This window comes from Pseudophryne corroboree, chromosome 6 (genome assembly GCF_028390025.1).
Source record: "Pseudophryne corroboree isolate aPseCor3 chromosome 6, aPseCor3.hap2, whole genome shotgun sequence".
NCBI classification, from domain to species: Eukaryota; Metazoa; Chordata; class Amphibia; order Anura; family Myobatrachidae; genus Pseudophryne; species Pseudophryne corroboree.
In genome coordinates, this window is record NC_086449.1 from 725,807,973 (window position 1) to 725,824,967 (window position 16,995).

General features: G+C 46.8%; 1 protein-coding gene and 1 long non-coding RNA gene across 2 annotated transcripts; one reads left to right on the forward strand and one right to left on the reverse strand.

Annotated features, from left to right (window-relative positions):
- The first annotated feature begins 12,659 nt into the window (after positions 1 to 12,659).
- Positions 12,660 to 14,710, forward strand: LOC134935618 (uncharacterized). The gene is made up of 3 exons (XR_010180290.1): positions 12,660 to 12,791; positions 14,341 to 14,490; positions 14,600 to 14,710. It is a non-coding gene; the product is annotated as an uncharacterized LOC134935618 (long non-coding RNA).
- LOC134935617 (uncharacterized) lies at positions 12,996 to 14,813 on the reverse strand. The gene is made up of 3 exons (XM_063930557.1): positions 14,626 to 14,813; positions 14,338 to 14,550; positions 12,996 to 13,723 (listed from the first exon to the last, which is right to left on the reverse strand). Exon 3 carries the CDS (start codon positions 13,710 to 13,712, stop codon positions 13,044 to 13,046), a length of 669 nt encoding a protein of 222 aa, XP_063786627.1. The 5' UTR covers positions 13,713 to 13,723; positions 14,338 to 14,550; positions 14,626 to 14,813; the 3' UTR covers positions 12,996 to 13,043.
- Between the last annotated feature and the right edge of the window lie 2,182 nt (positions 14,814 to 16,995).

Genomic DNA, 16,995 nt, shown 5'->3' on the forward strand with positions numbered 1-16,995 from the left:
TGGGAGAACTTGGAAAAAGGGTTCATTAGGTCATCCACCTCTCCGGCTGGGGCGGGGTTTTTCTTTGTCAAAAAGAAGGCTGTATTGACTATAGAGGTCTCAATGACATTACAATTAAGAACAGATATCCATTACCTCTAATTCCAGAACTGTTCGACCGTGTTAAAGGAGCTGCTGTATTCACTAAGCTGGACTTACGGGGAGCCTACAACCTTATACGTATTCGCCCAGGTGACGAATGGAAGACGGCTTTTAATACCTGCGACGGCCACTACGAATATCTGGTAATGCCTTTCGGCCTATGTAACGCCCCAGCCGTCTTTCAAGAATTCGTTCATGAAATCTTCAGAGATCTCCTCTATGACTGCTTGGTGGTTTACTTGGATGACATCCTCATTTTTTCTAGGGATCTGAAGACCCATCGAGAACAAGTCAAAGAAGTTCTAACTCGTTTACGGAGGAATCAACTATTTTGTAAGCTCGAGAAGTGCACCTTCGAAATACCCACAATTCTATTCCTCGGTTACATCCTTTCAGGGCAGAAATTGCAGATGGATCCCGCTAAAGTCCAAGCGATTCAGGATTGGTCGCTTCCAGCTTCCCTTAAGGGAGTTCAACATTTCCTGGGGTTCGAATACTTCTACCGAAGATTCATTCAGAATTATTCCTCTGTCATAGCCCCCATAACAGCATTAACCAGGAAAGGAGCCGATCCAGCCAAATGGTCTCCAGAGGCTTTAGAAGCCTTTTCATCATTAAAGAAGGCCTTCATGACCGCTCCTGTTCTTCGACAACCTGATCTCAGTCGTCCGTTCCTGGTGGAAGTCGATGCCTCCACGGTAGGAGTGGGAGCAGTTTTATCTCAGCTCTTCGAGGACAAGAAAGTCCATCCTTGTGCGTTCTTCTCGCGAAGATTCTCCCCCGCTGAGCAGAATTACGCTATTGGGGAACAAGAATTACTAGCAATTAAGTTAGCCTTTGAGGAGTGGAGGTATTTGTTGGAGGGAGCTCAGCATCCAATCTCGGTAACCACGGATCATAAGAACCTCCTGTATCTACAGTCAGCCCGATGTCTGAATCCACGTCAAGCAAGATGGGCACTCTTCTTTACCCGTTTCAACTTTAAACTTAGTTACCACCCAGGGTCCCTCAACAAAAAGGCAGATGCATTATCTCGTTCCTTGAGTTCTGAAGAACCCTCTGACCGTTCAAAAGAACAATACATCTTAGACTCCACCTCTTTTTCAGCAACCAATACCTCTCCACTTCCTCCTCCAGGAAAGATCTTCGTTGCTCCAAATCTTCGCAAGAGACTGCTTACATGGGCTCACTTCTCCTCCTTCATGGGCCATGCGGGTGGTCATAAAACGCTCAAATTCATTCAGCGCTTCTACTGGTGGCCTCATCTCAGGACTGATGTACAGGAATTCGTGGCTGCCTGTCCAAAGTGTGCTCAGCATAAAAGTCCTAAAGGTCCTCTAGCCGGGTTACTTCGTCCGCTACCTGTGCCGCAAAGACCATGGACACATATTTCTATGGACTTTATTACTGATTTGCCTGTGTCTGGCGGACAGAACACCGTATGGGTCATAGTTGATCGATTTTCTAAAATGGCACACTTTGTTCCCCTGGCCAGTCTTCCATCAGCATCCCAGCTGGCAAAATTATTCATAGCAGAGATTTTTCGTCTCCATGGATTACCGCAGGAAATCGTATCTGATAGAGGTCCCCAGTTTGTGGCCAAGTTTTGGAGATCCCTATGTTCTGCTCTTGGCGTGAAATTGAATTTCTCCTCAGGATATCATCCTCAAACGGATGGTCAAACAGAAAGAGTAAACCAGGACCTGGAGACATTTCTGCGTTTATTCATGTCCTCCTCTCAGGACGACTGGCTGGACTTCCTCCCATTTGCAGAATTTGCCCATAACAATCTTTATCACTCTGCCACAAAATCTTCTCCATTTTTCATTAATTCTGGTTATTATCCGAAAGTTCCTGACTTCCAACTTCTGCCTACACTCGAGGTTCCTGCCGTAGAGTCAACACTTAGACAATTTACTGAAACCTGGAAACAAATTCACAAGGCCTTGCTCAAGACATCCAAGAAGCGAAAAGCGGTACCAAGTCTTAAAGTGGGAGATCGGGTTTGGGTTTCCACAGGTAACCTAAGATTGAAGATTCCTTCTAAGAAGTTTGCTCCAAGGTTTATTGGGCCCTACCCAATCGAAAGAGTTTTGAATCCTGTGGCTTACAAGGTGAAGTTACCTCCACATTTAAGAATCCCTAACGCTTTTCATATTTCTCTCTTAAAACCGTTGGTACTCAATCGATTCAGAGCTGCTCTACCTAAATCACCCAAGATCCAGTCAACACAAGGAGACGAATTTGAGATTCATAAGATCCTCGACTCCCGCAAACAATATGGTCGCCTCCAGTACCTAGTTGATTGGAAGGGATATGGACCTGAGGAAAGGTCCTGGGTAAAGGCAGAGGACGTCCATGCCCCAAGACTTCTTCGGACATTTCATGCCAAACTTCCAGCTAAACCTTATAGGTGTCCGGAGTCCACCCGCAAAGGGGGGGGGGGGGTACTGTCAGCGTCCGGGGTCTTACTGGAACGCTGGGGCCGCGGGGCGGGCTTCATGGGCGGCCGGGCAGTGGCAGTGGAGGGCTGCAGCACTGGGTTCAAGGGTACAGGCAGCGGTAATGGCGTTGAGGGGGTCCGCTCGTGGCGGCAGGACGCCGCTGCAGCAGCTCGCTCTCGCTAAGCCGTTGCCTAGGAGACCAGGGGCAGTGAGCAGCATGTTGTCAGAAAAGGTCTGCATTACTGGGCGCCGCCATGTTGGAGACCAAGTTTCTGACATAATTCCTGTTCCTAGTTTTCCAGCCAATCAAGGGAGACTTCTTCCTATAAAAGGGGGCTGGTTTAGGACAGGGATGCCAGTGCTTCAAGTTACAACCCTGTTGTAGGTGCTTTAGCCTGTGCTCCCGGGGATTCCTGCTGTATTCTGGTACTTCTAACCCTGCTTTGCCAGTTCTCAGTTGCTGCTGCAGTTTTCCCGTTCCTAGCCTGCTGCTGCCCGTGGAGACGCTCTTGGAAAACCCGGTTCAGTAAGACCCTTTGGGCACGGATGACCCCGGGTCTCTTGCCTCGTCCTCCAAGCCACAGTCCGCAGATTCTTGCTTCCAGCCAAGTCCTCGAACCACCATTCACAGTCCTCAGCTCGTTATCTCCAGCTTCATCTTTCAAGCCACAGTCTACAGTTCTCAGTCTCCAGTCACGACCCAAACTACCGTCCACAGTTCTCAGCTCCTCTACCGCAGTTTCATCTCATAAGTCGCAGTCCACGGTTCCTGTCTTCAGCCTCGTTTTACTCTCACCCACAGTTCCACAGTTCTTTGTCTACGACCACGTTCACAAGTCACCGTTCATCAACCTCAGTTTTCTACCTCTGCTCTGTACATAATAAATACTTTCCATTGACTCTCAAACTCCGCCTACATCCTTCATTGCTCCGTATCCCATGCAAAGGAACTATATCCAACCCCCTCATTTTGTTCTTCCCCATCCTGCTACCTCCTTAGGCAAGTCTCAACTGCCGGATCCCCAAACTTTGCTAGACGTGACACAACATGGTCGATGAAACACAGACTGTGTATGAAAGACCCAAAAGGGAAATACGCAGACCTGAGAAACTCATTGAAACGTGTTAGATGATGTTCTTAATATGACGTTGTTAATTGTTGCATTGAAGCGTACAGGGCTTATCTTTAAAGAAAAGAGGATGTGATGTTAGTGTATTAGAATGCTTAATATTTGTAGATACTCCCTTACTAATATGTGTAAGCCTGAATCTTCAGTGATGGTCCCTGGGACCAGGGGGATGCTGGGAAGTGGGTGGTCCAGTTTGCAGTATGTCTGGAGTTGTTGATAAAATAAAACTGCACAGCAGTGAACTCACATGTCTCTGTGTCCTGATGACTGGATTTACAAACATATGAACAAAACATTCGCATGCAGCGCCGTCTGTGTTGAGACCTGCAAACGGCTGTGATGAGCTAAACATTGGCGGTGGGGAGAGGACAACTAAGCGCCCACTCTGCGGGACAAAAGAGCACTCAGTGTATTGCAGTACTCACTTTCAGTCTAAATGATTGTAAACTACAGTGGCAAACCTCCTAACCAAGCAGTCCACCTCTGGAGTCTCAAAATAGCACTCGTTTTGTGCTTAATTATCCCATATTGGAGCTCCATCTGTGCATCAGTTTGTGGGGACATTTCAAATAAGATCTGTGGTTACATGGACTCGTATATTTGCAGTGCTTTACATCAGTGTGTTATATTGTTTTTAATCGTATCTTTTTGATATCTATTTTATTCTATAATAAAACTGTCATAGACAAATGCACTTTTATTCCAGCGCTCCCTTGTGACATTGGTGGTCATTCCGAGTTGATCGCTCGTTGCTGATTTTCACAGCGCAGCGATCAAGTAAAAAAACGGCAATTCTGCGCATGCGCATGGTACGCAGCGCGCATGCGCTAAGTAATTTAACAAAAAACTTTGGAGATTTACACAAGCTCGAGCGACGTTTTTTCAACGCTCGAGTGATCGTAGTGTGATTGACAGGAAGTGGGTGTTTCTGGGCGGCAACATGGCGTTTTCCGTGAGTGTGCTAAAAAACGCAGGCGTGCCAGGTAAAAACGCAGGAGTGGCTGGAGAAACGGGGGAGTGGCTGGCCGGACGCAGGGCGTGTTTGTGACGTCAAACCAGGAACTAAACGGACTGAGGTGATCGCAGTGTAGGAGTAAGTCTCGAGCTACTCAGAAACTGCAGGGAATTATTCAGTAGCAGTTCTGCTAATCTTTCGTTCGCTATTCTGCTTAGTTAAGATGGTATCCGGACTCCAGGTCGACAACAAAAAGGTCGACACACCTTAGGTTGACGCCAATTGGTCGACACGCCTTAGGTCGACATGGACAAAAGGTCGACATGGACAAAAGGTCGACAGGAACAAGGTCGACATGGAAAAAGGTCGACGTGAGTTTTTTATGTTTTTTTTTTCCCGAACCTTTTCATACTTAACGATCCACGTGGACTACGATTGGAACGGTAATCTGTGCCGAGCGAAGCGAAGGCACCATGCACGAAGCATGGCGAGCGAAGCGAGCCATGCGAAGGGACGCGGTGCACTAATTGGGGTTCCCGGTCACTCTACGAAGAAAACGACACAAAAAAAACATAAAAGACTCACGTCAACCTTTTTCCATGTCGACCTTGTTCCTGTCGACCTTTTGTCTGTGTCGACCTTTTGTCCATGTCGACCTAAGGTGTGTCGACCAATTGGCGTCGACCTTTTTGTTGTCGACCCTGAGTCCCAGACCCGCTAAGATACACTCCCAGAGGGCGGCGGCCTAGCGTTTGCAATGCTGCCAAAAGCAGCTAGCGAGCGAACAACTCGGAATGAGGGCCATTGTGTATTTTTAAGTTAATATGTATACTCAGTGATGAGCCACAATTGATTACTCAATGGAAGCCAAATGGATGTTTATCTTGGACACTATGAGACCCAAGGGTCTCAATGACAAGATCCAATGGAACATTATTTTAACATCTGGATTGACATATTGACATTATTTACAATATGACAGTAATTATGTACAGCGAGTCCATATATACATTTTTAGGACATTAATAATTTCCTTTCTAGTGTCTCCATTTGCAATCATGAGTCTCCATATGGTAATTTATGACCAGTGGTCGTAGAATAGCATTGATTACAGTATTAAGTACAATCTATACGGTATACATTCATGTGTTTTGTGCCACAAGATACCCTCAGAAGTACATCTATCTGTGCTGAGGCACAACATTGTATTTTTGCACTAATATGTTGCATAGTTTTGATTCTCCAGGTTCCACTTTGGTATAGAAAGATCATTGAGTAATCAATTGTGGCTCATCACTGAGTATCCATATTAATTTGTCTGCACTGGTATCGATAATATAATGAATCTACTGTTTATGTTGGACTTGTTATAAGTCAGGGACGTGCAGTCAGGGGAGGCAGTGCCTCCCCTGTCATAATGATTAAAATAATAAAAAGAAGATATTTATAACGCAGTCTGTTATAAATATATTTTTTCATTATTTTAATAATTCCCCCCCTGTGGCTGCTTGTGAGGGTGGGAGGCAGCGGGAGAGGTGCCTCCCGCTGCTAACACTAAAAGTCCGGGCAGCGGGGGGCGGGCAGGGGGCGGGGCGCAGCAATGGGCTGTGAAAGCCCATTGAAAATGAATGGGGAAGCGGCACCTATACTGGTGCCACAATGACAGGGGCGTGCATTCAGCCCCGATGAATGCACGCCCCTGTCAGTGCCCCAGATGTGATTGGCCCAGCGGATCCAGTACTGGATCCGCTGTCCAATCACTAGCGAGCCCCCTTCCCGGCTGCAGCGGGCGCCGTGGGCTGTGTGGGGCCCGCTGCAGCCAGCGCCACTGAGCAGCGCTACTATGGGAGAGACGTCATGAGTCATGACGTCTCTCCCATAGTACAGCAGAGATGAGCCGGCGGACGGAGACGGAGGACAGCGCTAATGGAGCTGCGCTTGTGGAGCGGTAAGTATGTGTGTGTGTTTTTTTATTTTTTTTATGTGTGTGTTGGGGGCAGAGCAACAGAGGTTCAGCAACTGGGGGGCACAACAACAAGGGGCACAGCAACAGGGCACAACTATAAGGGGCAGAGCAACAGGGGCACAGCAAAAGGGGCACAACTATAAGGGGCACAGCAAAAGAGGCACAACTATAAGGGGCACAGAAAAAGGGGCACAACTATAAGGGGCACAACTATAAGGGGCACAGCAAAAGGGGCACAACTATAAGGGGCACAGCAAAAGGGGCACAACAATAAGGGGCACAGCAAAAGGGGCACAACTATAAGGGGCACAGCAAAAGGGGCACAACTATAAGTGGCACAACTATAAGGGGCACAGCAAAAGGGGCACAACTACAAGGGGCACAGCAACAGGGGCACAACTATAAGGGGCACAGCAAAAGGGGCACAACTACAAGGGGCACAACTATAAGGGGCACAGCAACAGGGGCACAACTATAAGGGGCACAGCAAAAGGGGCACAACTACAAGGGGCACAACTATAAGGGGCACAGCAAAAGGGGCACAACTACAAGGGGCACAGCAACAGGGGCACAACTATAAGGGGCACAGCAAAAGGGGCACAACTACAAGGGGCACAACTACAAGGGGCACAGCAAAAGGGGCACAACTACAAGGGGCACAACTACAAGGGGCACAGCAACAGGGGCACAACTATAAGGGGTACAGCAACAGGGGCACAGCAAAGGGGCACAACTACAAGGGGCACAGCAACTGGGGGGCACAACTACAAGGGGCACAGCAACTGTGGGTCACAACTACAAGGGGCACAGCAACTGGGGGGCACAACTACAAGGGGCACAGCAACTGGGGGGCACAACTACAAGGGGCACAGCAACTGGGGGCACAATTACAGGGGTCACAGCTACTGGGGGCACAGCTACTGGGGGCAAAGCTACAGGGGGCACAGTGACTGGGGGAACAGCGACTGGGGGCACAACTACTCGGGGCACAGCTAGGGGGCACAGCTATTGGGTGCAAAGCTACAAGGGGCACAGCGACTGTGGTCACAACTACTGGGGGCACAGCGACTGGGGGCAAAGCTACAGGGGTCACAGCGACTGGGGGCACAACTTCTTAGGACACTGCTACAAGGGGCACAGCTACAACAGGCACAGCTACAGGGGTCACAACTACTGGGGGCACAGCCACAAGGGGCAAAGCTACAGGGGGCACAGCTACAAAGGGCACAGCGACTGGGGGCACAACTACTCATGGCACTGCTACTGGGGGCACTGCTACAGGGGGCAAAGCTACTAGGGGTACAGCTACTAGGCTCACAACTATTGGGGGAGCCTGCTCCATCATCCCAGCTAGCAGCAGCACTCTCCCCTGTCTATGCTAACATCCTCCCGCGTCAGCGAGTGTATAATATTCATTAATTTCTCTCTCTCCTCCTGTGGATTACTTTGTTTGTAAGTATAATTTTCATTTTTACAGGTACCGGCCCTATTGGATTCTACTGGACAAGTGGACGTGATCGGCGTGGGATGTAGGTAAGTATGTGTGAGTGTGTAAGTGTGTTTTAATAAATTTTTACTTTCACGGTGTGTGTGTTGTGTTTTTATTTGGGTATTTTTTGTTGTTGTAGAACTACAGGTACCAGCGGGCCCGTTATTTCCCCGCATGCTGGTACTTGAGGTTCTCCAACCACCAGCAAGCGGGGGAGGCTTGCTGGGCCTTGTAGTTCCACAACAAAAAACAATATTCTTTTTTATACACACTTATGGCTATCAGCCCGGCACCCACCGCCCAGGGGTGCTGGGGACAGCCTCGGGCTTCACCCCTGGCCCTTGGGTACCTGGAGGGGGGGACCTCTTGATTTAAGGGGTCCCCACTCCTCCAGGGAACCCCGGCCAGTGGTGACTAGTTGGGGGGGTAATGCCACGGCCGCAGGGACCTACATAAATGTGTCCCCCGGCTGTAGCATTATGTCCCTGGCTAGTGGAGCCCGGTGCTGGTTTTAAAAATACGGTGGACCCCTACATCTTTTGTCCCCCGTATTTTTGGAACTAGGACCGGTCTAAGAGCCCGGTGCTGGTTGTCTAAATACGGGGAACCCCTGTCCAATTTTTTCCCAGTATTTAAACAACCAGGACCGGCTCAAAGAGCCCGAGGCTGGTTATACTTAGGAAGGGGGACCTCACGCATTTTTTTTTAAATTTTTTTAACCCATTCAGACCCTTCTCCATTAAGTTAATGGAAGCCCTGGACAACAAAATTGCATTCATGTCCTCCTCCCACTCCCTTCCCAAACACTAATTTTAATTTTTTTCTATAAAAATGTACAATATATCACAAGTATGATGAGCAGGCAGGCAGCGGGCATTGGCGGCATCGGATTGAGATGCAAATTAGTGGCGGAGGGCTGGGTTAGTTGATGGTGGGTGAGTTTGTAAGCCATTGGCGGTGGCAGCAGGCATCGGCTCAGAGGCAGTAGCAGGCATTGGCTCGGCGGCGGTAGGGGTCATCGGCAGGATTCGGCGGACATTATGGCTGTAGTGCCTCACCAGCCTCTGACCTCACCGCATGCCACTGTTATAAGTATAGTGTATGACATTTTGTCAGTTAGCATGATTTGCGATACCATATGGTTTATGCCGCGGAGCACCTGACTGTTTTTTCATTTTTTTACTTTTTCATCCTTATTGTGTATTTATTTGTTATAATATGATCATGTAATGTCACAGCACTTGTTTTTTTCAAGCAGCCACCATGTATCGCAGCACTGCGGCCGCCCAGTGGGGCAGATGTATTAAGCCTGGAGACAGCATAAGGAAGTGCTAAACTAGTGATAAGTGCAAGGTGATAAACGCACCAGCCAGTCAACTCCCAACTGTTAATTTACATATTGGAGCTGATTGGTTGGTGCGTTTATCACCTTGCAGTTACCACTGCTTTATCACTTCCTTATGCCTTCTCCAGGTTAATACATCTGCCCATGCGTTAGGTTGCCACGGAATCACCATTGCCATGACTGCCGCATACGTAGAGCACGCCCCATTTACCCGACGTCTGGTTGCTGTGTGAGCCTGGTTGCCATGGACGCCCTGCACGGGAGCCAGGATGGAAGCGGTTACCTCCCCCAGAGCCCACTGTACTTCCCGCTCGCGGGACTTCCGTTTTATAAGGGAATGTTTTATTTCCCTTTGTTATAAAGGTATGTTTTATTTCCCTTTGTTATTACCTTGACAAACGAACGCCACGGCCCTGAAACGTTGGATGACTGTTGTAATGGATTAAATGCACTTTTTGCTCTTTACTTATTTACAAAGTCTCCGAGTGCGGCTGCCTGTTAGATGTGGTTTGTATATATATATATATATATATATATATATATATTATATAAAACCATGGCCATTTATTTAAAAAGCACAATAGGCCTAAAGGGTTTTTGTTCCATTATGTTAATGTCCTGGCGGAAAATGCAGAGCTGGCTTATCTTACTAGTGAACTGGAGTTAGTTGACATCTCTGCAACATGCTGTATGTCAGGGAAGTAGTTGTGCGTGTTTCTACAGTAAATGCTAAAGTTGCTGCCAAGCATTTATTGCCGTACCCTGGCCATGCAGAATGTGTTAGTGAACTGTTCACAAACTCGTAAAACCAAGTGAATGACCCTCTACTCACAAGGCCTGTCTAGTGAAAGGTGTTCCCATTCTTAGTCATCACTTTGAATCCTGCTCTGTCACACAGTTTTCCCATAACCTCCAACAGTGCCGAGCCGAGAACTGGTACAAATAAGGGAAGGGGGCGTGACCATGGGTAAAGGAGGCATGGCTAAATGACGCTCTCATAGGCTTTAATAGGAATGGGAGATGCTGAAAACTGGTACAAGGACCTTTTGTCCAGTACAGACCATAAAAAAACGATATTGTACCAGCCAAAAGGTACAGTTGGAGACTCTGGTTTTCCCTAATATAAATATGAGAGTAATGTGTACTTGTATTAACTTTTCATAAGCATTCACTTACTGCTTCATTGAGACACCATGCTTTTCTTGATGAAATGGCGTAAAGGTTATGGGACCTATTCTGAGTTGGGAGTAAAGCTAAATAGACACTATGCAATTTTTTGTGTGGAACTGGCAAATGAAATGATTTTTCAGATGTTCTGCCACACCTGTGAATTTGCATATGTCAGCTCACATGGAAGTAAACACGATAAACCATAAGAAATATGGCCAGAATGTTGAGACACACTGCACAATACCCAAACTGGGCGCCGTGGTACCATGGGATGCCTCGGGGTACTTGCATGGGTGCCCTGAGCTGGTGGTTCAGGACCAATTTAAATTAGTTATGGTCAGTGTAATAGGCAAAACTAGTACTTGTGACTGGCAATTATAAAATATGTGGACAAAGGGGGAAATTTACTAAGCTCCCGATTTTGACCGAGATGCCGTTTTTTCTTCAAAGTGTCATCTCGGTAATTTACTAAACACTAATCACGGCAGAGATGAGGGCATTCGTAATTTTTTGCAAGTCCAAGTAAAAAATTACGAATGAATACACCATCGGTCAAATTACGCCTGTTTAGATATGAATCTCGGTCATTTACTAACCATTCGTAATTGTAATTGCTGCCGTGAAAATGCATTCGCGGCCGCGAAAAATTACAAATCGTAATTTTTTTCCTTAAAAAAAACGCGCCAGCATTTGAAAAGCGTGTTTACATGTGTACTCAATTATCCATTACTCACACCTGAATGTTTGGCCCTATAAAAGTGTTCCAGGCACATTTTGAACTTCTCTCACTCTGAAATGGCGGCTGTGGTGTGTGGCAATGATTTTTTGTTTGCTGTGGGATACCTTAGACTGCTCCATGAGGCTTCCAGGAATCAGGCCCAGGTAAGTGAACATGGTCAACAGGTTGTCCAGGTACCGCGGAGGCTGCGCCAGCCTCGTTTTTTTAGAGGGCGTTTAAACTTAAATGCATTGTCCGATGATAGGGTCATACAGATGTTCCGCCTAAATAGAAACAACATTTTCCACCTGTATGACCTTGTCAAACTGGGCATAGACCCTGAGACAGCACGCTCTCGCTCTGTCTCAGGCCTACACAAACTCCTGGCTGTGTTACACTTTATGGCTACTGGGAGCTTCCAGGCTGTGGCAGGCGACGTCATTGGTATCTCACAGCCCACCTTTTCCAGATATTTGATGCAGGTGAGTCTAAAAATACATAGGCGGTTATGTCTAAGTGTTGCTTCTGTAAGTTCAAACAACACAGTATTGTAGAGAATACCTAACATGACACTCACCTTAGCTTCTTTAATGTCCACTCAGGTTTTGGATGTGTTGGAGCCACACATTAATGCCTCAATCTGCTTCCCTACCGAGGAGTCGGAGTGGAGTGCTGTCAGGGTAGCTTTCTATGAGCTTGCTGGCATGCCCAATGTGCTGGGGGCCATAGATTGCACACACGTTCAGCTGAGATCACCTAAGGGCCGCCAATATATATATACTAATAGACATCTGTCCCAATCAACTAATGTCCAGGTGGTCTGTGATGCAAACTTAAAAATTATGAGTGTTGTTGCAGGTTACCCTGGTGGCTGCCATGACTCCTTCATCCTCAGTCAGTCATCGCTCTTCGATAAATTTGAGGCCGGACAAATGCCTGATGGCTGGCTGTTGGGTATGTTTAAAATGTTTTGTGTGTATGTCTTTTATCCACAAACTCGAGTTATGATTAGGTGAAAGAATAATCTAACATATGTACTAATGTGGACTATATCTGTTTTTCAGGTGATGGGGGTTACGGCTGCTACTCTTGGCTCCTTACTCCATTGTCCCAACCTGATTCTCCTGCTGAACACAGTTACAATCATGCACATAAGGCTACGCGGAATGTGATAGAAAGATGTTTTGGTGTGCTGAAGTCACGGTTTCGGTGTCTGGATAAATCTGCTGGCCTTTTGTTGTATAGTCCCTCAAAGGTGACTAGAATTGTGTTCTGCTGCTGTTTTTTCCATAATCTGTGTTTAACCCAACATCTGGCACATGATGAGGGAGAAAGCAGTCGGCAAGCAGAGGAGTTAGACCCATCTGGTGACAGTGTGAGTACATATGTAGGGAGGCAGGTACGGCAAGAAGTGATCCTGCGCTATTTTTCAGGTCAGTTTTAGTAGGCTGTAATTATCCTTGACTAAACACTTTGCACTACTTTCTATTGTGTGTTTTGTTACTTACTGTTTGTAGTTTATAGTGGTGTGTCCATTGTACTTAGTTTATGCTAAAAATACATTTTCAGTCATTACCCATGAAAAACATACATACATACAGAGCAGCTTCGACAATGTTTGAGACGGACACAGGAAGTTGTGTGTTTGTCAAATACAAATTTTTATTTTGCCAATCACATTGGGGTTATTTTTTCCGCTTGTGTGTGCTGGGTGCTGAGCTTTGTGCTGGCTCACTGGCACGTGCTCTGGAGGAACGCCGAACAGGGGAGGTTACTGGCGTTTGGATAGGGGTCGTGGTCCCCGAGCTGGAGGTTACTTGGTGAGCTCCCATCAATGAAATATTGCTGCTCAAATTATTAAGGCTTGCAATCAGCTGAGTGTTGGTTGCAGTGTGGCTGGCTACAATCCTGGATAACGACTCATTCACCACTTGGTTGTGCTGAATGAGCTGAACGAGTGCCTGCTGATGGCGCTGTTGCTCATCTATGATGCGCGATAAATGAGCAAGCATTTGGCTGTTGTCAGCCCTTATTTGCTCCATTGAGGTTGCCATTCGCCCTACTTGTACAATCAGTCTGCCCGAGTTGCGACTAATACGCGGTAGATGATGGGGCAGACTGGCAAGGTGTTGTGTATGTGCGGTCAGGCTGGCATTGCTTTGGGCCTGTTGGCTTGTCCAACTGGCCCAAAAATCATCTGGTATTTGGCTTGGGGGCGGAGCTTGTGCCAGTTGTGGACTGATGGAGGCTTGGGGGATATCCTGCAGCTGTATTGGCTGGCTTGGGTCAACAGGTGTAAGTTGCAGTGTGATGGTTGCCTGTTGGTCTTGTCCCTGCTGGTCCACGTCGGCCATCAAGCTGGGCTCTGTATGGGGTGGCCAACATGCAATGTTTATTTGTAAATTTTTAGCAAGGCTACTTCTACACATTACTACATTCATAATACTCCATTTTTTAACTTTTTGGCGTTGATTTTATAAACTTATAATGTTTTTTATGCTCAAAAACATATATACCAACACAGGCGGCCACATAGACAGATTTGCATAATCCTCACCTAACTAACTCCCCTCCACAGCATTACACTGTTAGATTCCCTCCCCTGACCACGATATAGACTACTTACCTGGATAGTCCAGAGGAGCGGAGCAAGTAAGCCATCTACATACTGGACAGGGGAGATGTGTGAACACTATAATGTTGTGGATGCTTTTTTTTTTGTGGAATTTTATTGTTATTTTATTTAAATGTGCACGTGTGTGGGGCAAATTTTAAAAAAATTCTGATATTTATTAAAAATGATGTTGGCGAGAACATCCACTAAGACCTTATAAAAAATTTTTTTTTCACCTTTAGCAATTGAAGACGTAACATCACATTGCTTGTTCTGGAAAACATGTAATCTCAAAACCAACTAACAACATATTAACTGTACTGTGTATATTATTGCCTATGTGTTTAATTTCTGTTTTTACTCACCAGATAACTGAGGGGATCGGGGCTCATCACTCTGCGAACTCGCCAATAGTGCCAGTGGTGGCTGGGGTGACACTGCCGAAAGTCGTCGCCTGGGTGGGGATGATGGAGCCGCAGATTCCGAGCCAAGACGCCGTGTCTTACTTGGCCTCCTGGGTAAGTGGCCCAAGCCCTGTGATGGGCGCCTTACAGGAGGTCGGCTTCCAGAAGCAGAACCTATGTGAAAATATAAACATTAATATTTTGTACTTCTATGTGTTTGCAGAATATGTGACTACACTGAAGTCTTACCTGCAATCCCAGCCTCATCCTGACTTGTCTGAGGCCTGTCTGGCCGGCTGGTCTGTGGGACTGTTGAAAAAGTGTACCAAACATTATTACCATGCTTTGTGTAAAAAAAAACCCTGCAAAGCCTTATTGTACTGTAACCATCTATTATGTATTGGATAAACAAATAATTTCTGATTAAGAGCTTCAAGCATCATTATTTTGTGGTGTATATCCAAATGTACATGATGTTGCACACAATAAATCTGTTACATTTTAGAATTATGCCTCAGATATTGCAGAGATTGACTACTTGCAAATGTTTCTCAAATTTAATGTTGAAATAATTGCACCGTTTTTCAGAAGTAAATAAATACAAAAATCTTTTTAAAATAAGCAGACAACACAGATGTCCAAGCAATATCGTCAAAAAAAAAAAACATTTTTTTTTAAAAATTAAAAAGCCATTGCACATGTTTTTGCGCAATATTAAATTTACCAAACAGCCAATGCAAGGTGAAAAAAGCACATTCTAAACACAAACACACCTTAAGGGTGCATAGGCCTGCAATATGTGAAACACAATTTATGCATCCTTTACCCTTTAAAAATGACATTTACAACATTTAGAGGACATTTAAATAAAAATATAACACATCAAACTTACCATCCTGCGTGGGTCGGTCCGAATCCCGGACATGAGTAGCAGACACCACTTCGGCAGGAATCAATGCCCGCACAGGCTCCTCCCAGTCCCGATAGGTGGCCCGGAAAGGGGGGCCACCTCCGGTTTTTCTTGCAGATTTGGCCTCTTTGGCCATCTTGGCCTTGACACGCCGCTTAATATCATAAAACCTCTTGCGGCACGTGTCCTCAGTCCGCCTCACCACACCCTCACTATTCACGGCAAGTATTACTTGCCCCCACAGGACAGACTTCCTGCGGGAGGACACCTTGCCAGCATCCTGACCAAACAATTGGCGATGGTGCTTCATCAGCTCACGCACCAAAGCCATGTTTTCAGCATAGCTGAACTTTATATTCCTGCCAGTCTTGGTAGTGGTGCGTGGCTGCGGAGCCACAACACCATCACTATCACTGGAAAATACAGCAACAGGCACCCCCTCCTCCTCCTCCTCACTAACCTCCTCCCTCTCACTACCCCCCTCCACCTCACTAACAGCCTCCACCTCACTACCAGCCTCCACCTCACTACCAGCCTCCACCTCACTAACCTCCGCCACCACACTGACCTCTGAGTCTGACATGACAAACAACAAAAAACACTGAAAAATCAAAACACAAAACACACTCCTCCACTACTCCTACTACTACACACCACACAGCCAACACACACGCTCACTCACTCACTCACAAACAATGACAAAAGACTGTAAAAAAAAAACAAGGACAAAAAAGTAGACAAACTGTGAAAAAACAATACTACAAATATGACAAGACTACTTACACACACAGTACAGCACTCAACAATCACCAAACTCCTCTCCAAATCCACCAAAAACTCCACCAAACTCACCAACTCCAAATACACCTTCCTCTCTCCTCTCCACTAGCTAAACCCACGAGGTGCGGTGTGTTTGGGGCGGTTTTATAGTAATATGCACAGACACTCCTCCTTCACGAATACAACCAATCACGGCCGCGTGACGAAAACGAAACTTAGGACTAAAAACGCGGCAGCAATTTCTAAATCACTGCCGTAACAGACATGTGACGCAGTCGTAAAAAAAACCATAAACGCGGCCGCGAAACAGCAAACGCGGCCGCAATCTACAGCAGAAAAGCACGAATGACATCGACATCGGAAGAAACGAAAAATACGAATACGACAGCTTAGTAAATTAGTCGTAATCAATTCAAAAAGTTGCAATTTTACACTGTCGATGTCATTCGTGATTGAACTTGGACATGATTCTGGAAATTACGAATCTTAGTAAATTTACCCCAGAGAGTCTAGGGGTGATATTAAAAAAAACACTGGGTAGCCTGGCACAGCTCCTGCTTTTACAATATATATTAACCCTCCCAGCCCGCTTAGGCCCGTTTTCCCGTCCCACTCTTCCGTTAAACGTACTCTCCCACCCTTCCTGCTACTGAACGACCCTGGCCGCGGAATCAGGGAGCGCCGTGGAGGCTCCCGCGGATTGCGGCCTGCACCTACTACCCACGCCGAGACCTCAATTTCGGGGGAGAACTGTCGGACCTCCGGGCGCGCCGTGATATCGGCACCCGGACCCCTCTCAACTCACCCGGCGCTCACGAGCTCAGCTGCCGCCCGCGGACAGCCTCAAGGATCCTGCGACAACATAGCCCTGTGGGAGGAGCCGACTGGCAGGGAAACATCTCCTCACCCTGCAGCGGTGACGGGTCCTG

Bases quoted from the DNA above. Each gene is read 5' to 3' on its own strand.
- LOC134935617 (XM_063930557.1), bottom strand. From the start codon at position 13,712: ATGGCCGACGTGGACCAGCAGGGACAAGACCAACAGGCAACCATCACA.